The sequence below is a fragment of the Lolium rigidum genome, unplaced genomic scaffold (assembly GCF_022539505.1).
Source record: "Lolium rigidum isolate FL_2022 unplaced genomic scaffold, APGP_CSIRO_Lrig_0.1 contig_11860_1, whole genome shotgun sequence".
Taxonomy (NCBI): domain Eukaryota; kingdom Viridiplantae; phylum Streptophyta; class Magnoliopsida; order Poales; family Poaceae; genus Lolium; species Lolium rigidum.
Window position 1 is genome coordinate 39,635 of NW_025899815.1, and position 23,748 is coordinate 63,382.

A 23,748-nucleotide genomic window follows, 5' to 3' on the forward strand; every position below is an offset into this window, starting at 1 on the left:
TGGCCCACAAATGGTGGTGGTTGCTTATGGCCCACCGGGTGGCCTAGTTGTTGATTAAAGATGGAAGATGTCCAGCCCAGGAACAAGGAGCCGGATCCAACCTGGCCGTCGTATCCATGAAGGCCCATGAAGGAAGCTAGATCCATGATGACAAGTTAGGAATAGGTAGATCCTTGACGTGCACGGCAAAGTAATATTCCGTAGTTAGGCAACTTGTATCTGGGTAGGACTCTTTGTAGAAATCCTAGATCCGGACGCCTATATAAGCCGAATCCTAGGAGAGGCAGAACCATAACTCATTGTAACACGCGCAAGCGCCCAGATAATTCCAGATAAGCAGCAGTTTCCAGACAAGCAGCAGTAGGCCTTGCCCTCAGCGTGATCCGAAGCTGGGTAATTCGCGTACCACCGTCCTGATGGCTCTCCGCCCTTTGGCCCCAACTTCTCCCCCCTTCCGTGAGGATACCTCCTCCAGGGTATTGTCGAATAGGCAACGACAGGAGCACATGATGGTTGTGAAGAGAATTCTTCGCTACGTCACTGGCACGACCCACTATGGTCTTCACTACCGGCGACAAAGGAGGAACAACTGACTGGTTATAGTGATAGTGACCTAGTGATAACGGGTTGCCCGATCTTCTCAGTAAGCGACGGTGGATGTGATGAACACGCGATGAACACATCAGAGATAACACAAAGATGAAGTGGATTATAACTTGTATGACGCAACGAGTCTCTCGATTGGTCCCTGTCGCCAGCTCTCAACCCTGCAAGATATTCGCAACTTCACACACTTGCGCACGTAGCCGCCGACCACGAAGCGGTAGATTTCAATCTTCTAATTCCCAATGGAACAGCAGATCACACAAACTTTTAGTAGCACACACACCAGATCGAAACGAATTGGTGCGGGTAAATCTCCAGATTGATACGAATTGGAGAGTATGATTCAATAGTATTGCGTAGCAATCAACTATAAACTAGGGTTTATCTTAAACATGGTCTAAAGCTATTATGGGGGCGTCCTGGGCACTTATATAGGGGTTCAGGACGACCTCGGGTCGAAAAAATACATAGAAAACCGACCCAGATCGGGATCTGGTCGAGACACACTCGGACTCGGACGGCTCAGGAGCCGGTCGACCGGGCCTGGGACCGGGTCAAGCCGGTTCAAACCGGGCCTAGCGCCGGGTGGTGACCGGGCGCAGGACATGACTTGCAGTACACCTGCCCGGCTGGCACAAGCGCAGATTCCGGTTGGCGCCGGGCGGCCCCGGGGTGGCGTCCGGTTGCACCGGGCTGCTGACCGGGCGCGCCGGTGTGGCGACCGGTCTGATCGGAACCTGAGCCGGTCTGGACTTCGTCTCCTTCCCTTGCGCATGCCTCCCTCTCCTCCCTCGTGCTTCCATGGGGTGTCTTCATGTCCAGCTTCATATCCAGCTCCATGTCCAGCTTCACGTCCAGCTGCTTCTCCTCTCCTCGTGCGATGCTTGCTCCCTCTTCATACCTGATCATACATAAGTAATAGGACTTAGGCAGTATAAAGTTCCCATCGATCAAAGTATCACTTAGGAACAAGTTCACCTGTTGTTTGAGTAGCTTCGCACGAGCCCTTGTCATAGGTCCAATCCTAACTTCATTGGACTTGAACTTCACAGCAGGTTCGTCTTCATCTTACAATGACGGAGGTAGTAGTGTAGTAGGGATGTCCTCATCATCACCCCCCCTTCAAAAGGCGTCGACCTCGACGCTCCAAGGTCTTCTCCGTCATATGGTGTCAAATCAGCAACATTGAAAGAATTACTGACACCAAACTCATCAGTTGGAAGATCTATCGAGTATGCATTATCGTTGATCTTGGTAAGCACTTCGTAAGGACCAGCACCACGAGGAAGCAAGTTGGACTTCCGCAGCTTCGGGAACCTATCCTTGCGAAAATGTACCCAGACCATATCACCAGGTTTGAACAACATCTCCCTGCGCTTCATGTTCACTCTTGCAGCATTGCTCTTGCCTTTCTTCTCTATCAACTCTTTAGTCTTCACATGTATCTTCCGTACAAAATCTGCCCTCTTTGATGCCTCCATATTGACTCTCATGTATAGGCAAAGGCAACAAGTCAAGTGGAGTAATGGGTTTGAAATCATACACCACCTCAGAGGGACACAGCTCTGTGGTAGAATGTACCGCCCTGTTGTAAGAAAAATCCACATGTGGCAAACAATCTTCCCACTCCTTCAGGCTCTTCTTGATCATGGATCTCAACAGTTGTGACAATGTTCTATTCACCACCTCAGTTTGACCATCAGTTTGGGGATGACAAGTAGTACTGAAAAGTAGTTTGTCCCCAGCTTTCCCCATAGTGTCTTCCAGAAGTAGGTCATGAACTTCACGTCACGATCAGAAACAATAGTCTTCGGGACTCCATGTAGACGTACAATCTCCCTGAAAAACAAGTTAGCAATATGCAACGCATCGTCGCTCTTGTGGCAGGCAATAAAGTGTGACATCTTAGAAAATCTATCCACTACCACAAATATAGAATCATGGCCTCTCTTAGTACGTGGCAAACCCAACACAAAATCCATACTAATATCCTCTCATGGTGTAGTAGGTGCCGGTAACGGAGTATACAAACCGTGAGGCTTCAGCTTGGACTTGGACTTGTTGCAAGTAATGCACCTCTTCACATACCTGTCCACATCCCGCCTCATCTTTGGCCAATAGAAGTGATCAGCAAGCATGTGGCACCCCCGGGATCAGGGTTAGACAAATACCAGATCTTCGTCTGACATAAGCCTAACCTAGAGCTCGAGAGACTACAGTGAGAGAATCGGTAACACAACAGTGACTCTACGACTCAAGAAGGTAATACAAGCTCATAACTGAGCGAAGAACCAAAGCATTACAAGAAGAGGTCACTGACCTGACATACATCAATCAACGGAAGCAAAGTTATGCTATTAGACATAGCAAGATAGCAAAAGGCCTAAGAGGCCAGGAGCATAACGGCGACGTCCCAGCCCATAGATTCCAGGCTGCCACCTGGGAACCCCAAGCTACTCGTCGATGTCGACTAGAAACCACCATCTGTTTGAGCGACTTTATCTGAAACAAAAGCATGCAAAGCTGAGTACAGGGACTCAGCAAGACTTAGTACAACCTTTTAGCAAAGCGGGTATGCGGGCTTTCTGTAGATCTTCTTTTGCGTAAAGCCAATTTTCCTTTAATAAACCAGAGAGAGAAGAAGCTCGACTACTCAGAATCTTTAAAAGGGGATAAGAGAGCGACATCTCGATCTCTATTGATCATCATATGGTATCCACCAATCTTCATCATCTCGAACCACTATCCTCGGATCACCCCCTCAACACCCGAAGAAGGTGTCCGTAAACACACATTGTTTGCCAAGTTTTACGATCAGGTTAAAGTTGTCTATGATCACGTAATCCATTCCCAAGTCGTCCGTAACCGTGGACACGGATTTTCGAAAAGATTTAACCCTGCAGGGGTGCACAACTTTACCCACACGTGCCAACCGATTCTTAGTGCCAGTACATTAGCTCTCTTCCTTGGAGAGCCGGCAGAGAGTGGTTGACCACGACCTTTACCTTGCTGTCGCCGAGACCATGAGTCACGCATTAAGGATTGTTCCGCCGTAACGGGTCAAGTCCCGAAGCCGGTCCTTAACGATGTGAGCCGAGGTGGGTTTCCCCAGAGGCCGCAACCCCCGACCACCACGACCACGCTTACCTACCTGTTATGTACCTTTTCCCCCAAGCAAAATGCAATGCATATGTCCAGGTAACGCGCAAACTATGTGACTCATGGAATCTACTAGGCAAGTTAGTGAGTCGAGAGGGTACCATAATAGGGCCTCGTGTGGTTGTACGATCGGTCTTGGTTCAAGAGGCGAGAACTCGGTTCCTAGGGTCTGGCAGAAACGAAACAACCCACCACATCCCAATGTGGCCTCTCGTCTGAGCCTTTAATCATGTTTATCAACATCTCTATACTTACCACGTCAACCTGTCATGCTAGTTTCATTTCATTGTAAGACTCCAGTCCGAAGACCGGAGTAGCGGTGTAACAAACTAAGCATGGCTAAGCATAAAGATATAAAGGCTCTAGCGATGCACACATGCCAAACCTAGTTATGCTAGGAGCAGTGGATCAGGAATTTGAGGCTACAAGGGTGGAACAAGCAACAAATAGGATAACTCTATCTATCAATAAAAGACAGTTGAATCGCATGCAATATGAAGGAACCAGAGTAAAAGCATTTCAAAATCATATATGAACCAGGCTAGGGCTTGCCTTTGTCCCTGACAAACCAATATGGATCTTCGAGGATCCCATGCTTGACTTGTTCGCTGACGGACAATTATTGATCTGCGTCGTTGTTGATCTTCATCGTCTCGGACTCGTGCTCTATCGACCGCGAAGAAGCAAACACTAGAAATAAGAAAATAACATTCAATACATGGCATCGATGCAATGCGCATACAAGGATGATGATATGACATGTTAATAGTAATGAAAGTGATCCTAGAACATGCTCGTCCATTTAAATAGGGTTGGAATGCATAATACCTTGCAATTCCATAAACCCCGCATATTAAAGAAAAGGGTTCATTTGTTCTTCTATTAAGGACAGGGTTCAAAGTTGTTTAACAATGCATGCTTTTGATACTAAAGTGTAGATCTCATTTTTCTGAAGATTTTGATATATTATACACATTTTTCTGATTTAAAATGAATAAGTTATGAATTTAACAAGGTTTAATCAAATTCTGGAATTTCTGGAAAATGTTAAATATCTGACAGTCGGACCCACTCGTCAGGGTTTTATTAATTAATAAAACATTTACGAAATGATTAAAATCCTGACATGGGGGCCCACATGTCAGGGATTTCTTATTTACAGAAAACATTTTATAAAAAGAAAAAGGGCTGACGATCGGGTCCCACCGGGTCAACCGCCGGTGGTTGACCACGGCGGCCGGCGGCAGTGGCGAGCGGCGCGGGGGCTACAGGGCGCCCCTGGTCGAGCGACCAGGCGCGTTAGACGCGCGCCGAGGCGGCGAGTCGAGGGGTGGTGGCGCCGCCCGAAGGAGGTCGCCGGAGCGGCGCCGGTGTTGAGCAGCGCGGCGGCCGGGCACGGGTCAGCGAGGCGGGGGCGCTAGAGAGGGCGAGAGGGAGAACGGAGGGGCGCCAGAGCACCAGCAGCTCACCAGGAGCGTCGTAGAGGGCTCAACGAGGCCGGGGCAGGCCTGCAGGCGCCACGGCGGTCGCCGGAAGCTTCGCCGGCTGCGGGGAAGAAGAGGTCGTGGCGGCCGATTGGGGCCTCCCCTCGTCGATTCCTTCGACGGGGAGGTGCAGCAGGAGGAGGCGGAGCCGGTGGTGGTGGCGGTTGGGCGCGGGGATGGCCGGAGAGGCAGCGCGAGGCGGCGGCCAGCGCGGCTAGGGTTTGTTGCGCGCGCTCACAGAGAGAGGAAGAGAGGCGCTCAAGGGAGAGGGGGAAGATAAGGGATAAGGAGGGGGCGTCGGCGGCCTTATCCCCTCGCCGAGGGCGGCGAGCGGCGGCGAGGATCCTGGCGAGGGATCGACGGCCGGAGCGGGCACACGCAGGTGTCTGCCTGCGTGGTGGAAGAAGACAAGGGCATATTTGCCCAAAACCCCCTGCCATTTGAGGATTTCCCTGGAATTTTTAAAACAGGGTTAAAAACAAATAGATTTTGGCATTTGCAACCCTTTAGGAATACAAAATAACTTAAAAACTTTAGGAAAAATATTTAGCGGCCTTCGTCATGTATTTGAGGTTCCACATATTTTGGTTTTCAAAGTTTGAAACATTTTAAATAGAGGTAGAACTTTGGAATTAGGGTTTCCACTTCATATTTAAAATGCAAATTTTTCCTAATGCATTTTAGATGATGCTCATGAATGCACAATCAAATCCTAATTAGGGTTTAGCAAAACAGGGATGTTACAAAGCATGAGTAGCGTCTTCTCACACCCAAAGTGACCCATCAAACCTCTAGCATGTGATTCCTGCAATAAGAGCAAACACACAGACGATTCTGGAATACATAGTTTGTTAGCTCTAAACAAGAACCCATCATGTATGTGATATTTTTCCCATGCTTTACCAATAGCACACAAGCGATATGGTTCAGCAAAATCATGATCAGTGGCATACAAATCACATAGTACTTCTAATCCAGGAATTTTAATCATAGTTGAGTTAATAGCATATTCTTCCTAGATAGAGCATCAGCAACAATATTATCTTTTCCCTTCTTATGCTTAATGATGTATGGAAAAGACTCAATGAACTCAACCCACTTAGCAAGACGCCTATGCAATGTAAATTGGGCTTTCAGATATTTTAAAGCTTCATGATCAGAATGTATGATAAATTCTTTTGGCCACAAATAATGTTGCCAAACTTCAAGAACTCTAATTAAAGCATACAATTCTTTATCATATATAGGATAGTTCAACTTAGCACCAGAAAGTTTCTCAGAAAAATATGCTATTGGGTGTAACATCCCAAGAGTAATACCTAGATCCTTTTTACCTTTCTTGCATTGTTGTCATACCATCATGTTGCATTCATGCATATCACCACCCTTGGTTTTTCTAAATTGCATTTGGTTTTGGCTTTGTTCTTATGTTGCTTTGTTTGTTGTTCTTCCTCCTTCTTTCTTGGTTCATTCCCTCCCTCTTGTGATGTTCCAAGAAAAGCTAACATGCCAACCTTCCACCACTTGACCTATATTTCAAATAGGTCATGTCAAAATTTCTATTTTATGGTTGCTATAAACCTCCCCTCTCTTTCTATTTTGCAATGCTAATAAGATGAACTTGAGTTGGGTTTCTTCCATCTCAAGTGGTTGGACCCACTAGGTTTTGCCAAATATTTGAATAACACATATATTCATCTCTCTTTTATTTTTCTCAAGTCTACCATGTTGGTGTCCCATGCTTGAGTTCTCCCCTGGTTCATTTCAAATTCTTCTCATCTCAATTTTTTTTAGGAAAGTTTGCAAAAGAAAATGAAGAAATAAAAACAGAAAAAGAAATAAAAAAAGAACAAAACCTAGCTAACCTAAACCCTAACTAAACCGTCCAGCCCATCTCTTTCTCACCGTGGCCAGCTCTCTCCTCACCACCCGGCCCAACACTCCATCTCACACCAAATATAGCATGCACCTTATCTTCTCACGTGAACAACCACACCATATCAGGCATGGAGCAAGCTCCAACCTCCACGCCACCTCTCTCCCTTCATCCACCGGCTCCCCTTCACCTCTCTTAAGCACAGCACCAGCTCAACTCCAACCCTAGCCCCATCTTCCTCCTCCAAGTGTAGCCGCCGCCACCATCTCTTCCTCCCGGTACAAACCCCACACACGTCGCCGGCCACCACCACCATGGCCATGGCCAGCCTAGACCTTACCTGAGCACCAGGGGCAAGTCTACCTCGTCTCCTCTCCACCCTGGATTCCCTCAAGGACGCCAAGACCTGCAGCCCTCAAGCATCTTCTTCATCTTCAACAACCGGCCATCTTCTCCTTCATCTCCGGCCGGCTCCTCCGGCTACTTCTCCGTCGCCTCCTCCACCTCTCCTTCGACACCACCAGGGTGAGCATCATCATCTACATCTCCCTTGCATGCTCCACGTATCTGCATCGTCGATCATGAGAGGGATCTGAGCAAAAACCGAATCGAAATCGAAACAAAACGTCCAGTTTTTCATCTCACAGCACCCCGTCTTTCGACGCATCTCACCGCCAGCACAGGCCACTCCAGCTTGCGTTCTTCATACCGTTGGAAATCTGAGACGAAGGGCTACAATTTTCGTTTTGGAGTCACCTAGTTTCGATGCCTGTACACGACGCCATCATCAAGCAAACTTCGGTCCAGAAAACGAGTTTCTGTTTTTACTGTTCCTCGTCTGTGACCCGGTCTCGTTTTCCAACACTCGCCGCCGGCGACTCCGGCCACGAGAGCACGCAATTCTTGTTCCAGTAGATGCACAACATCTCAGGCTTCATCTCAGCTTTTGAATCACCCAAAACGGAGCAAAAACGGCGACGCCATCTTCAATCAAAGTCGAGCCCAGAAACGGATTTCATTTTTTTCGGTTTCAGTTTTGCTGTGACATTGTCACGACTTCCGATGATCACCGGCGTCACCACACTGCACCAAATCGAATAAAACTACCACCAATCTACTCGCGGTACATCCCTCATGCTCAACATCTTGATATCTACTCAGATCCGTTACCCAGTTTCTTGCCATGTTCATCCAAAGTCACTGCCAGCAGCTGTCCTGTTTTCAGTTTTGGTGTTAAAAATTCAGTTAACTCGTCTGTACAGTATATCTTGTCTGAAGCCTGTCATTGTACAAAACTCGAGCAGCAGCACACTGGCTACCACCCTGCTTCCCTACGCGCGCGCCCTGGTTTCGAATCCCCTGGGACGCACTTAACCAAACCTTTTTGCTTTTCTTTTTCTTTGTTGGTTTCTGAAAATTGAAATCTGGATACTTTTCAAATTAATTAAAACTGCACCTTTACAAATCCGTTTTGGACTGTCCATTTTGATCAGATTTTCATGCTCTAGCCAACTATGAACTTTGTTTTGGGTTTTGGACAAATAAAATTTGGACATATTTAATATCTGAAGTTAATTGGAGTAATATGGCATAATTCATATCTCTCATTCTATAATTCCAAATTATGCAAATGACATATCCATTCTCATCAGAAAAGCGAGAGGAATTCAAATCTTGCATCCTCATGCATCATTGGCATCATATCTGAATTATCCAAAATTAAATATGCGACATGAACAAAACTATATGTGAGGGTGTTCATCATTTCATGTGAATTATAAGCACCCCACTTAATTTTGGCTTGCACATATCATCTTACCATGTCATCATGCATCATATTGCGCATTGCATACTTGTATTGATTTGTGCTATATCTTTCTTGTATGTGCTTTTGGTTCTTCTCGAGTAGACGCCGACGCAGAGCAGTACGAGCAGGAGTACGAGTTCCCTCTGGAGGATCGTGTCGGTGCTTCTACCTCTGATCTGACAGGCGAGCCCACCCCTTCACCTTTTTTTGCTTTTACATGCTCTTTTGATCTATTGCTATCCTTATGTTGCGATTCTGTTGTGTCACGCGTCCTATCCACCTGTTACATATATGTCCGAGATACACCTCCTCGCCCTACCTATTGTTTGTTGTTTGCCAGCTTTGCGAGTCGTAGGCGAGTTTAGGATTTTTGTTGATATCTCGAAATGTTCGGGATATCTTGTTGGGTTGTTGACACATGTACTACCTTTTCAAAATGATGATGATAACTTTTGCTACAACTTAAAATTGCTAAGGGTTATAATATGCAGAGGCATCTGTGAGCCCCTTTGCGAAAGCATCGGAACTTTGACTTGCTAATGTCCCCTAGGACCCGAGTTCTTGTTATCTGTTTCTAAGACCGAGCGCGCTAACCACTCGTGGGAGGATTTATCGGGACCCCCATCACCCATTACCATTTCTCAAGTCTCGTTGAAAAGGGGCCACAACCTTGGTTTTATTTGCCTATGCCATGTATGCCATGTATGCCATGCTTTACTACCGTTGCCTTCGGGTGTTTATTACTCGTTGCCTTCGGGTGTTTATTTACGTACCGTACCTTGCGGGACGTTTAGCGAAGCGTGTGGTTCGCACGCCTAGCCGCCGGCGCAAACCTCCGAGTCCGTCTCGGAGTACGGCCGAACTTCGATACGGGTAGCTTAGGCGGGTGGCCCCCTAGACATTCTTGTTGATTTGGGAACGGTCTTGTTGTGAGACTCCGCCGTAATTAAGCGGGTTCGAGCATGCGTGTATGGTAACATTGGTGCACCCTCGCAGGTTAAATCTTATCGATAAGCCGTGTCCGCGGTTATGGACGACTTGGAGCCGTTTAACTCGATCATAGAACAACTTACACCTAAAGTTGTCGCTAATAACTTGCTAATTACTTGCGTAGTAAGTTAGCCCTATTATAATGGAATGGATATAAAATTGTCAATCGTGTGAGTGCCTTGTTAGTACCTCTTGGCTAAGGGGATCGCTTTTGGTCGGGTTGTTGATTGCGAGTATAGAACTCGCTAGAATATGCGCTCTCTCACCTTCTCTATTAGACGGAAGTTGTAGCGTGTCTCTATTGGTTAGTGCTTTGCTGCCGCTAAACTCCACATATAGCCGGGCGAAGTTTACACCGCCCACCGGCAAGCATAGCTGGTCTTGTCTCGCAAGTACGTGCCAACGGTACTTACCCTCGTTTTTCTTCCTCCTTTTCCGAACCCGCTTTTCGACAAACAAGTACGACGGATGACGAGCAAGTACGCAGGTGGCTACTTTGTCGAGTTCACGGACGACGACTTCGTTGCGTAGCAGGATCGTACCTAAGGCGGCACTGTGGCTTGTTGGTTATGGAAACACCGCTTGATTATCTTCGGGACTCTTAGTCCCATTTGGTTCTTGTCTGTACCCAGACTATTTGGCTATCTTATGTATGATGTACTGATGGGATATGTTTCCCTATTGAGTGTCATTTGGATCTTGCTCATTAGAGCGTTGCTATATATATGAACCTTATTTCCATCTTTTGTGTCGTACATAGTCATGTTGTGATATTCAAGCTGTATTCTACCCTTGTATCCTGTGCACAGTGTGTGTATGTGTGAAGTGCACAGGAAGGTGAAGCACTCAGGCCTGGAAAGCCTACCGTGAGCCTTTGAGGTGGGTGTTGTGTGCATGGGCGTGTCGAGCTGTTGCTTGGCCTACCCATATGCTTGGGAATGCGAGGCGACCTCACGGTCCTTTGTAGTGACCTCATGCACATAAACCCCTCTTACCTGCGCGCTCTGGGTTTTCCTACTCCTGGGGCTTACATTGGGCGACCATCTTGCATCAACACACCACCAATTTCAATACCACTAGCATCACATTCAATCTCAAATTGCTTATTGAAATCAGGAAGTGCAAGCAACGGTGCAGAAGTTAACAATCTTTTCAGTTCATCAAAAGCATGATCTTGAGCTGCGCCACACTCAAAGACAATACCCTTTTTAGTCAATTCATTCAAAGGTGCAGCAATAGTACTAAAATTGGGCACAAATCTTCTATAGAACCCAACTAGACCATGAAAACTTCTTACTTGACTCACATTCATGGGAGTAGGCTAATTTTGAATTGCTTCAATTTTAGACACATCTACTTCTACTCCATGCTTAGAGACAACATAACCCATAAATATGACCTTATCTTTGCAAAATGTGCACTTCTCAAGATTACCATAGAGTTTACTATCAGGCAACACTTGCAAAACATGTCGAATATGTATAGTATGATCAGATTCATTGCGGCTGTAGATTAATATGTCATCAAAGTACACAACCACAAATTTTCCAATAAAATCACGCAAAACATGGTTCATCGGTCTCATGAAAGAGCTAGGTGCATTAGTGAAACCAAAAGGCATTACTAACCACTCATATAAACCAAATTTTGTTTTAAAGGCTGTTTTCCATTCACCCCCTCTTTCATCCTAATTTGATGATAACCACTAGGCAAATCAATTTTAGAGAAAACAGTAGCACCACTCAATTCATCTAGCATATCCTCTAAGCGGGGAATAGGATGACGATATCGAATAGTAATGTTGTTTATCGCTCTACAATCTACACACATGCGCCATGTACCATCTTTCTTAGGAACTAGAATAACAGGAACAGCACAAGGACTAAGGCTTATGCGGATATAACCTTTATCGAGTAGCGCTTGTACTTGCTTCTGTATCTCCTTCGTCTCTTCGGGATTTGTCCTATATGGCGTCCTATTGGGCAGCAAAGCTCTGGGAATCAAATCAATTTGATGCTCAATACCACGCAATGGTGGCAATCCTGCGGACACCTCCTCCGGAAACACGTCACTGAATTCCTGCAAAACACTAGAAACACCAAGAGAAATAGGGGTCATATCGTTAGAAACCAAAACCTCACCCTTGTATATAAGCACAAAAGGCATGGCTGTAGGATCCTCACTAAATTCTCTCATGTCCTCTTTGGTGGCTAATAAGACTAAGGAATTCACTCTCTCACTTTTCGTTATATCACTCACGGCATTACAATTCTCTCGCCTATCTAAAGGTGCCTCCTCCAAGTTTACTTCAACTTTTTGACGAGATTCATTGAAAATTTGCTGTGGTGACATAGGCTGCAAGTTGATTTTCTTGCCCTTGAACTCCAAGTGATATGTATTGGTGCGGCCATTGTGTTGTACAGAACGATCATAGAGCCATGGCCGGCCCAACAGCAGGTGACACACCGTCGTAGGAACCACATCAAAATCAATGGAATCCTTATACGGTCCAATCTCAAAATCAACACGCACCATGTGGCTCACTTTCATCTCACCATTATTGCTCAACCACTGAATATAATATGGATGCGAGTGCGGTAGATACTTCAGTTTCAGCTTGGCACATAACTCTTTGCTTGCTAAATTGCGACAACTCCCGCCATTAATAATGACCTTGCATGCTTTATTGGGACCCACAAGTGCCTTTGTTTGGAACAAATTGCAGCGCTGAGTAGATGCACTTGACTGCACATTGAGAACACGCTGTGATACAACAATAGTTTGAGCTTCAAAAGGATAAGCATCTAAACCATCACTATAATAATCATCATCTTCTCTAGCATCCGGATCAGCATCATCTCCAGTTTCATACTCATCGTCCTCATTAACAATCATAACTTTGCGGTTAGGACAATCTCTCTTGAAGTGAGCCTTGCCACCACATGTATGACAAGCCATATCGCGGTTGCGCGCCGTTGACATGTTAGAACTAGTTCCACTTGCTGTAGGAACGGGCTTCTTTGTGTTGGATACATTGGACTAGACGAAGTAGAAACATCCGCAGGGCGCGAAGATGGCGTCGTGGAGGGTGGCATCCTAGGCGTGCAGCGCCCAACTCCCGTAGCACGACCCCTCAATTGTGCTTCTTCAACCAACTGTGACTCAGCTTCTCTTGCATGATGTAGTAGCTCATTCATTGTAGTGTAATTGTGATGACAAACAATGCCTTTGATGTTATACTTGAGACCATGAAGAAAACGCTGCATTGTCATCTCAAGGGACTCACGGACACGAGCCCTGCAAAAGCATCTCCATCTCCATGTAGTAAGCGTCAACCATCATTACACCTTGCTTTAGTTGGGTCAACTTGTCATAGACAGAACGCAAGTAATTGGTAGGAACAAAACGAGCTCTCATTGCCGCCTTCATAGCACGCCATGTGATAATAGGCAGCTCACCATCATCTTCTCGAGCACGAACAAGTCTATCCCACCAACGCAATGCATATCCATCAAATTCAGAGAAAGCAAGCTTGATCTTCCTATCTTCAGTATAGTCATGTAAACGCCATAATCTCTCAGTTTTCTGCTCCCATGTGAGATATTCTTCAACATCAGTACCTCCTTCAAATCTGGGAATTGAGAACTTGGGCTTACCCAAACCATCGTCTTGTTGTTGTGGAAGAATACGTTGGGCTCCGACGGGGACAAAACCACGACCACGGAGAGGATCACCAACGCCACGTCCCAAACCATGACCAATACCACGTCCTTGAGCTGCAGCAGCTTCCGCATTGTCACCTTGTACGCTGCCGTCTTCATAAAGTGGCGGTTGTGGTGGTTGTACCATTGTACGTATCTCACAAACGGCGTGAGTCAATTGTTGTATAGATTCTTGAAGAGTCATCATCGATGTTTGAACGGTGTTAATAGCCGTAGTAGCCTCATCGACCTTCAAGTTTACACTCTAAATATCCGTGTCTAATGCTTCACTAGCACCACCGATTTCACGTTGTAGATGATCACGAAGTGCCTCATATTCCATCCAAGTAACCGGTGAGGCTGGATCATTTTTCTGCATCACATCAAACTCAGAAGAAGACATGATTAGTAGGTTAGTGCACTAAACAAAAATATTTGGTGGTACTCTCACAACTCACTCAAAACTGATAAGAAAGGTAAATCTTATCATTCCAAAGTGAATTAGTATTGCTTACCAACTTGGATTGACGGACTAGTGCACTGATGTTGCGAAGCGAATATCAAGGGTATAAGAACAATCACACGGCATAGCAGGATATATGTGGGGCTATAGGTAGGCTACCTATTTGAACCAATAACAAGCTCTAGCGCTGACCGTAGACAACCAATGATACTCACACAAGGCGATAAATGTGGCAATGCAACTATATGGATGAAAGGTTGCAATGCACTCGAGAGACTCTAGCAAAGCTCAACGGGACAGGCACAAGATTACTCGACTACAGGTGCAGTAAAGAAAACTTAGGCCTTCACTTGATTCTACTAGCACTTCACTTTTCTATTTGGATTTTATTTTTATCGCACGCAGCTATGTAGCTCTTTTTGCTTCTTTTCTCTTTTCACTTTTTTTTTTGATTTTATGACTCAACTTCCTTGAACATGGCCAATAGTTAATGCAAAGCACCAAAACCCTAATGAGCAGCCTGTCGAGCGGTAAAACGTGGCGTCCGGTTGGACCGGGCTGCTGACCGGGCGAGCCAGCGTGGCGGCCGGTCTGACCGGAAACCTAAGTCGGCCGGGACTTCGTCTCCTTCCCTTGCGCATGCCTCCCTCTCCTCCCTCGCGCTTCCATGGGATGTCTTCATGTCCAGCTTCATATCCAGCTCCACGTCCAGCTGCATCTCCTCTCCTCGTGCGATGCTTGCTCCCTTTTCATACCTGATCATACATAAGTAATAGGACTTAGGCAGTATAAAGTTCTCATCGATCAAAGTATCACTTAGGAACAAGTTCACATGTTGTTTGAGTAGCTTCGCATGAGCCCTTGTAGGTCCAATCCTAACTTCATTGGACTTGAACTTCACAGCAGCTTTGTCTTCATCTTGCAATGACGGAGGTAGTAGTGTAGTAGGGATGTCCTCATCACCTAGCCGGCAACATTAACACTAGGAAGAGCACGGGTGGCAGTCTGTTCTTCGTCGGCAACTGCTTGGTGAGTTGGCAATCTCTCGAGCAGAGAGTGGTTGAGGCAGATTATGTAGCAGCCACAACTGCAGCAACTCAAGGAATTTGGCTGGCTCGACTTCTTGGAGAACTTCAAGGAAGAAAAGCTGAGACAGTTGAGCTAATGGTGGACAGCAAGTCAGCCCTAGTATTAGCTGAAAATCTAGTCTTCCATGAGCGCAACAAACATATTGATATTTGGTATCACTTCATTAGAGATTGCTTGGAAGATAGAAGCATCAACGCTAGCTTCGTCAATACTTCAGGTCAGCTCGCTGACATTTTGACAAAATCATTTGGGCGAGTAAAGTTTCAGGAGTTGCGAGCTAGAATTGGAATGGTCCAGATCAAGTCAAGCACGAAGAGCAAGGATTAAGGCGAGAATTATTAGAGTAATCCTTGATTTGGAGTTAAGTTGGTACCTTCTAGTAGGACTAGCAGGTTCTAGTAGTACTATAGGTGCTAGTATGTTCTAGTGCATTCTAGTAGTACTATTCATATGTAACTCTTAGCCAGTAGAACACTCTGGTTAACTCTAGTAGTAGAAAGCTATAAAAGAATAGCAGTAGAAAGCTCTAGAAGGCTCTACCTTGTATCCTATAAATACCACTATGCAATACAAGTTGCATAAGCTTTTGGCAGCATCACACAAACAGACCACTTCCCACGCACTACATGTGAACTAGCAAGGCTAACAAGTCAAAATGGTAACTTCCAAATTCAGGGAAACCCTGGAACTGAAGAAGTGCAATTCTGAGCCAAATCCGTGTTTCAAGAAGACAAGAGGTTCTGGAACTAGAATAGAGAGTAAAAGGATAGGCTCAGTGTATAAACTGAAGCTGCATGGAAGCTGGTTCTGTTAAATTAGTGCAAAGCTGCAAGACATGTTTGTTTTAATCAAGGCTTAGATGATAGAATAGATGATATGGTTTAGATTATTAGATCCTAGTTCTAGCTGTTACAGTTGGGCCCATGGTTGCTGATATCTGGTAGAGTACAGTTTCAAATATCTCTTTATCTAACCTCAAAACAAATCTCTTTATTGAAGTCACACCGGTTCCATTACCTGAACCTTACTTGAATGCAACCAGGTTGACTGATTACAAAAGAAACAACAGACAGTTATATATTTTCTTTTGTGGCCTATTCATTAAAACAGTGTCTGCCGATGGATGTTTATTGTAAAATATTCTTGTGCACAGAAGTGCAAAATCATCACTTATTTTGTTCATTTGAAAACATCTATTGGAATACATCTGATTTATGCTTCTATTACAGAGAATAAAAATATTTCTTCTATATGTAAGATGAGGTCGACTATACACAATAAAATTCTTTGTCAAGCAGGTCAGTAGTAGGACACCACCATAATTATTATATTTAAATTCTGTAAAGTACAATATCGACCCTATGTAAACTGAAAAATCTTTTGAAACCTGTTCAAAAGTGAAATAAGTGAGGGCTGTCCATGTCGCTCCTTAGGTTTCTTTTTCCTCCCCTTCATTTGGGATGCACATAACCTCGTCCTTCTTCTAATTGAATAGCAGAACAACTTCTTTTGCTTCACAAAAAAGAAGTGAAACAGGTGGTGATCTACCTGGCGCATGTTGCAATCTACTCCAATTATAATTATTGTAGAATCTATTGTTTCAGTTCATTAAAGTAGCTTTAAGAATGATATATCTCTAAGTTTATTTTAGATCTGATTCCTTAGATCTCTTACACCTTGTCCTCTGTTTATTCCAAATCATAGATATACCCTCCTCCATACGAAGGATGAGAATAGAGCATGATATTTTGAATAACAAGATTGCAGTGTTATCTCATTTCTAGGTCTACCAGTTTTATGTAAGGGAAGTTATTTGCAGCTTATCTTGCTAGAGAAGATGAGGAAGAAATTTACAGGTCTAGTTTTAGTGGATTGCTGTTTCCACTTCTGTTTGTATGTCTTTTTTGTTTTTCGTTTTTCTGCATAACCACTGCAAATTTCCTCACTAGGCCTTGAGTTTTTCATCAGATACACAAAAGTTACAGACATATCCTCTATGCAAAGATAACTACAAATATCCCAAAGTTAACCGAATTAACTTACTAGTGATTAAATACTTCTGTTTGGATGTTAATTTGTTAAAGGAGTCATTGGTTAGTCCAAGGAGTCTATCTAGTGTCATTGTGTGCATCAAGGCTGAGGTTAGCTTGAGCAAAGCGGGAGTACACAAATTGTTCATTTATGGGTTAGCAATTGCCTTGCAGCAACTACGGAAATATTTGCTTGGTGGCTAGGACGATGCTTGACGCAGGAAAGGTGGTTCAGGTGTGTAATGAATTTCTATCTTTTATCCTGGTTTCAGTTTAGCAGAAGTTTTATAAAAAAATTGCAACGCAAATAGCACTTAGCCAGTTTTTTGTTTCCTTTTGAATTTCAGGGACACATATGGACATTTTTGTGATATTCTGTCAAGATCTCGACGTGGGCGGATTTGAGCTGGTGCTTTCCAAATGTAGTGGGATGGAATTGGCCAGGATGGTTAGACATAATTGGGATTCTTGTCCAGATAGAAAATCAACTTGTTTAGATATCATTCCGTTGTTATAAATATATCCTGAAAGGTAAATATCCATCCATGTCTAAATGTAAAAATCTAGTTACTTCTCTATAAAAAAAATTCACTTATCTCTCGCTAGCGATGAAAGAACCAAGAAAACATTATCATCATTTCGTTAACTTTGATTATGAGTCCATTAAATTCGGTACATACAGTCTCGGATAGCACTCTTGGCAATCAATTAATCTCAGATACTTAGCTGCTTAGTTTTAATTTAGTGTCATCATGTGCAAAAAAAAAATTTGAGCATGACCTGGATTATAACTGCTCATTTCAGTTCAATTCATGGCGTTCTTGTAGTATTCCACCGTTACTAGCTTCGATCATCAGGGTGGCAAGTCCCTTATTTAGAAATCTAAATGAAAACAGGGTATCCATGTGCACTGTACTGTGTGCTAAGTATGACACTAGATATCTTTACCGGTATATTGGAGTTATGCATTGTCTTAATACTTGAATAAGATGATATAACCCATCGAGAGTAACAGTTAAGGGTGTCAAACCTGGGTTCTATGCGAACTATGGAATCCGATGAACACTGCCGTAGTTCATTTTCCTTCGGTAGCTCCAATAACAACGACCAAATTAGTGCAAAAGATTGGCTTATGATTTCCTTGGTTCAACTCAAACCGTTTTTTAACACCCCTGGTAACAATATGTCTGTCCATGGAACCGTCGGTACACTGAAAGCTTGTTTCTCCTTTTCAAGCTAGACAATGCAATTTTTGTTCGACAACTACGCCGGATCAGTTTCAGAGAAAAATAATGTAATTTATGCAGAGATGGAATGTTGGACTTGCTACAGCACATTTCTATGTGTATCTGAAAAACATAAATCTCATGCCCCATTCCAGTGCATATATAAAACCATTTCATTTCTTCACAAGTAACTGGACAACACCAAATATCCAAATCAAGCTCTGCCTTTCGTCAACATAATTTAGGGAAGTCCATCAGTAAACAATGGGATTGCCCTTTTTCTTGCCAGATTTGGATGTTGTTCTTCAAGTTTTATTTTACTTACAGCTTGTGACGGAACAACCAATCCATGTGGCAGTAGCATTTGCAGCAACCATTTATCTGATTTACTACTTAGTCCTAATTTTACTTGTAACAGACTCACATTTATATAAGAGCTAACAAAATGGGCCAATGAAGTACAGGACATGATACATGTCATTTCATCACCTTCCTCCTGATAGATCAGATATAGCGCCGATGCTAACCACTGACGATGGTGCCGATGCCATTATATGCGGGTCAAAGCCTTTGTTTTTCAGTAGGGCCATCATATTGAAGCTCAGATGCGCCGGCGCCAACTCCGGGATAGGCATGTCTCCATCGAGATACTCCATGACATGTTGCATTCTTGGCCTTGCATTGTTGTAAGGGTGGGAGCACAAAAGCCCAAGCTTCAGCACAAGGGACACCTCGTCGACGTCGTAGTCACCTTGCAACCTTGGATCCACCGTCTTGAGGAGCGTCCCGCCATGCCAATGCTCCAGCGCCCAGTCAACCAACAGAAACTGGTCGCCTTGTGAGTCTTCCCTGATAGGCCTTAGTCCACATGTAACCTCGAGGAGGAACGTCCCGAAAGCAAACACATCTGTAGGAGGTGACGCCTTGCCCGTGCGCACTAGCTCCGGGGCCATGTAACCCATGGTGCCAACCATATGTGTGGTTTGGGGGTCGGTGCCATGGTCGTACAGCCTTGAGAGGCCGAAATCACCGAGCCGCCCGTTCATTTCTTCGTCGAGGAGCACGTTGCTTGCCTTGATGTCCCGGTGAATGACAATTTTCTCCCACTTGTCATGAAGGTACAGCAACCCAGATGCAATGCCTTTGATGATCTGAAACCTATGCTCCCAGTTCAGTACTGGCTTTTGTCCTTCGTAATGCAGATATTTATCAAGGCTTCCATTTGGCATGTAGCTGTACACCAAAAGAAGTTCTCCTTTTCTCCGGCAGTAACCAAGTAACTGCACGAGGTTACGGTGTCGGATGTGGCCGATACTGACAACCTCAGCGACAAACTCCTTCATGCCCTGCCTCGACTCGTGGGACACCCTCTTCACAGCAACCTCCAATCTGGATGTCGGAAGCACTCCTCTATACACCCTGCCGAACCCACCTGCGCCGAGTAGGTGCCTGTCGTCGAATCCATCGGTCGCATGGAACAAATCCTTGTAGCAGAACCGATGTGGTCCAAACTGGACCTCCCAATCTTCTCTTAGCTCAGCATACCTCAATCTCTTTCGTACAAGTAGAACCACGCCCATGCCCAGAGCAAGGAGGAATGCTGCAACAGCAACTGGTGTCAAGATTTCCTGGACCTTGGATCTTGGCTTGGAGCCAAGACGAGGCAGCTTCGGCAGGTTGGCGATGTCGATGGCCGGAGCTGGTCTGTTGATGCCGAAGCTCCAGCCAAGAATGTAGTGCCGGGAGTTGATCGGGCCGGTCGCAGAAGAGAAGCCGATGTACGCTTGCTCCATTAGCACGTCGGAGAGGTTGTACGTGGCAGAGACGAGTGGCCTTGCTGGTTTGGACATCTGGATGGGAGCAATGGTGACGTCAATCCGTGCGAGCTCTCCGTCATAATCCAGCCACGCCCGCATAACATCCCCGCTGATGAGGCTCATGCTCTGGAAGCTGTTGTTCTCGCTGGTACCGTAGTAGCCAGCAGCGTGCGACTGCACGGAGCGAAGACCGTTGATGTTCACACCGACATGGTTGTTGTCGATGTCCTCGAACTCGATGTTCTGCATGGTGTCGAGCTCAGCAGCGAAGATGTGGTTGCTGGCGTTGCCGTTGTTGTCGATGTTGGCGAGGCCCATGTACTGGGCCGCAAGAGCGGTGGAGAAATCCTTGCTCGGCGCGATGACGAAAGCGATGCCATGGCAGCTCAGGTTGGGGTAGGTGGTGAGGATGCCGAACGCGAAGGAGGTGGAGAAGGACTGCACCGCGCCTCCGGGCCACCGGCGGAGACGGAATGGAACCGGGAAGAAGGCGTGGCCTTTGAGCTGCACGGCACCATTGGTCAGCTCAAGGAGGCCTTCCTGCGTGACCGTGGCCGTGCCGTCGAGGCTGAGGTTGGCACCTTGGAAGCCGGAGAAGACGAAGTGGTCATCGGCCGCAGCACTGAAGGCCACGAATTGGAATCCATGGTAGAGAAGGATCGGTAGGAGGAAGTGAAAAATCTTCATTGGCAGCGCTACAAGCTAGATTGTGTGGAGTATCTAGAAGCCGCCTAGCTATCTACCCGGCCCACACGTACGCCTTGGCCGAAGAAGTTGCACTTGCTAAAAGTTTAATCTTCAGACGTCTCTACGACTACGACTAAACTACGCATCGCTGTCTGAAATTTCCTTGTCGCCTACGTGTTGCAGCTATTCTGTCTCTGGTCTGAATTTCCACACAAATTTCTTTGTTGTGTTGCATTGTCTACGCTTGCCAATCAATCCCAACAGTTAATTATCGACCACAAAATCAGAAACACTTACGTAGCTAGATATGCGTGTAGAATATAGATTCTCTTTGTTCGTTATATAAAAAACGAGTAAGTTTAAACCATTATACTCATTGTCAAGCAATGAAAGCGACGGCACAACTTGATAGCTGCTCACATTGATCGGTAGTCATGTCACTCATGTATGCATGTGAAGGATCGAGACCAAAAACAATCAGAGGTACAGGTGCCAAGTCAAGTGACGTATGACATTGAAGTTACTCTGACTAGTTTGGGGCTGCTAAGCTTTGTTGCGTTGAAGTTGTGTTGTTGTTATGTTGTCAGGAATAGTACACTGTATTTGACAAACTATATAACTTTAACTAACTTTTATTTCCCTCTGAGGATATAACTTGACTAACTTTCAGTGAAACAAATATGAAAAAGCTTTGTTTCCAGTTATGGAGCCGTTAGATTTACTTTTCCACCTGTTTTCCTTTTATAGCCGGGAAACAATTTTATGCTGGTTTCTATTCTAATCTATAGTCATGAAATGCATGAAGGGGGGGTGCCCAGCAATTATTTTCCATACAAAGTTGCAAGAATCTAGGGTAGCTCCATCTTCAGCACGAGAGGGAAAAAAATAGATAGCTATTCGTGTGGTGTTTGTCCTCTTTGAAAGCTACTACATATATACTTCAGTTTCTCTAGACGACTATTCAACAGTCAAATTTGACTGGTCGATGGCATTGTACTTCGTGCCTCAAAGGTTTGGCCTCTCGTATCCACTATCTCGTCCAAGTGGTGTACAAGCATCGAATGTTACCATCGTTTTCTTCGCTCAATCGTAAGCAAACTTGACTTAGGGCTCCTTTGATTCAAAGGATTTGCATAGGAATTGTGTAGGATTTGGTTCCTATGGGAAAATTTCCTATACATGTTGTTTGATTCATAGGAACATAGCCTATAGGAAAAATTCCTATAGGAATCTTGTAGTGTAATTCCTATAGGAAAAAAGCATTAGCCCATACCTTATGGAAAAATTCCTTTGCTACAATCAAACAAACTTCATCTTCCTATAGGATTCAAGTAGACATGCCATTCCAATCCTATACCTTTCCTATTCCTATATTTTTCCTATCCTTCAAATCAAAGGAGCCCTTAAATGTTTTCTTAGTCTGAAGAAATATGGTCTTTGCTCTTATCTTCTACACACAGTATGTGCACATGTGGAAAAAAAGTAAACATCGCTATTAATGAGAGCACCAATGCATATCAAGTTTCGTAGAGAAGCTAGGAACCTTCATCTCAAGTATAAATTTACTTTTATATATGTATTTGTGTGAAATATATGGATAAGATGCTTTTTTCTCAGGAACGCGCGAGAAAGCACTCATTTTTTTATAGATAGATGAAGAACCAAATACAAACTCCACACTTACAACACACGTGGCAAAGGCCAAAGAAGACAAAGAAACTCCTCACAAAAACCCCACAAGTTTCCACCTATCCACTTCATCGACAACCGCGTCGCGAAGAAGAGCCTCCGACCTAGATTTGTTCTTGAAGATCCTATTGTTTCGCTCAATCCAAATCAACTTAAGAACCAACAGGAAGAGGGAGCGTGCTTGAGGCTTCAGCTTGGTCGGCCAGGACTCAAGCACACGCGGCCACCACTCGAGGAGGCCATCCACATTGGTCAGGAGAAGGGAGGTGTGGTCCAAGCCCTTCAGGACTTTGAACCAGATGATTCGAGAGAAAGGATATTGGAGGAGAAGATGGTCAATAGTCTCTGAGTGCTGCAAGAAGAAGATGCAAGAATCATCGTTAGTCAAGCCATGACGAAGCCTTCGTTCTCCCGTCCAGCAACGGTTCCACGCCACTTTCCACGCAATTTTTTTTTTTGAATTTGAGCGGTGCGGATCGCATGGTATCCAAAGTGATATAAGAGCCATGCTCATATGTCCTCTCTTCCCGTAGATCATTGGTCACGATACATAGCTTATTGCCCCAAAATACAAAGTAACATGAGCTTATTATGAGAAAAGAAAAGGGAGGCCAACCAAAAAAAAGAGTCCGTAAGTACATTTGATTGGAAAATAATCATACGAGACCAGGTCTATGTGCAGATCACGATAGACCCTTCTAAACCGACACCACGTGTCCTCACCAATCTCAAAGCCTTGTATTCCCTGAAAGGGTATAGATGGTAACCTAGAAAGGTGAGGGTGAATAGAGGTTCTACAAAAAAAAAATTGAATTCTCTTGTAATTTTAGGTTTTGTGAAAATATAAAGTTAGCCAATTGCAAGCAAGGTGATGCAACTTAAATGATGATACAAGGTACCTTAAGTACGAAAGCTATGACAAATAAAAATAATACAATAAAGACGGATATTTTAGCATGTGTGGATATTCTTTAGGCGATGACTCTATCTATTCATGCTACAACTGCAAGAGGCGCCATCTGAGGATTGCTCTCCTTCCGATGAGGATCGGCAGAGATTTGGTGGTGGACGAAGTTCTTTCAGTTTGAGGGAGAAAGTAGGATAAAAGAAAAGCTTTGCCGGTA

At 44.8% G+C, this 23,748-nt stretch overlaps 1 protein-coding gene across 1 annotated transcript; it reads right to left on the reverse strand.

Moving 5' to 3' along the window:
- Positions 1–18,770: 18,770 nt before the first annotated feature.
- LOC124680285 (L-type lectin-domain containing receptor kinase SIT2-like) lies at positions 18,771–20,963 on the reverse strand. Its single transcript, XM_047215357.1, has one exon. The coding sequence runs from the start codon at positions 20,933–20,935 to the stop codon at positions 18,917–18,919; it is 2,019 nt and encodes a 672-aa protein (XP_047071313.1). The 5' UTR covers positions 20,936–20,963; the 3' UTR covers positions 18,771–18,916.
- Positions 20,964–23,748: the final 2,785 nt, after the last annotated feature.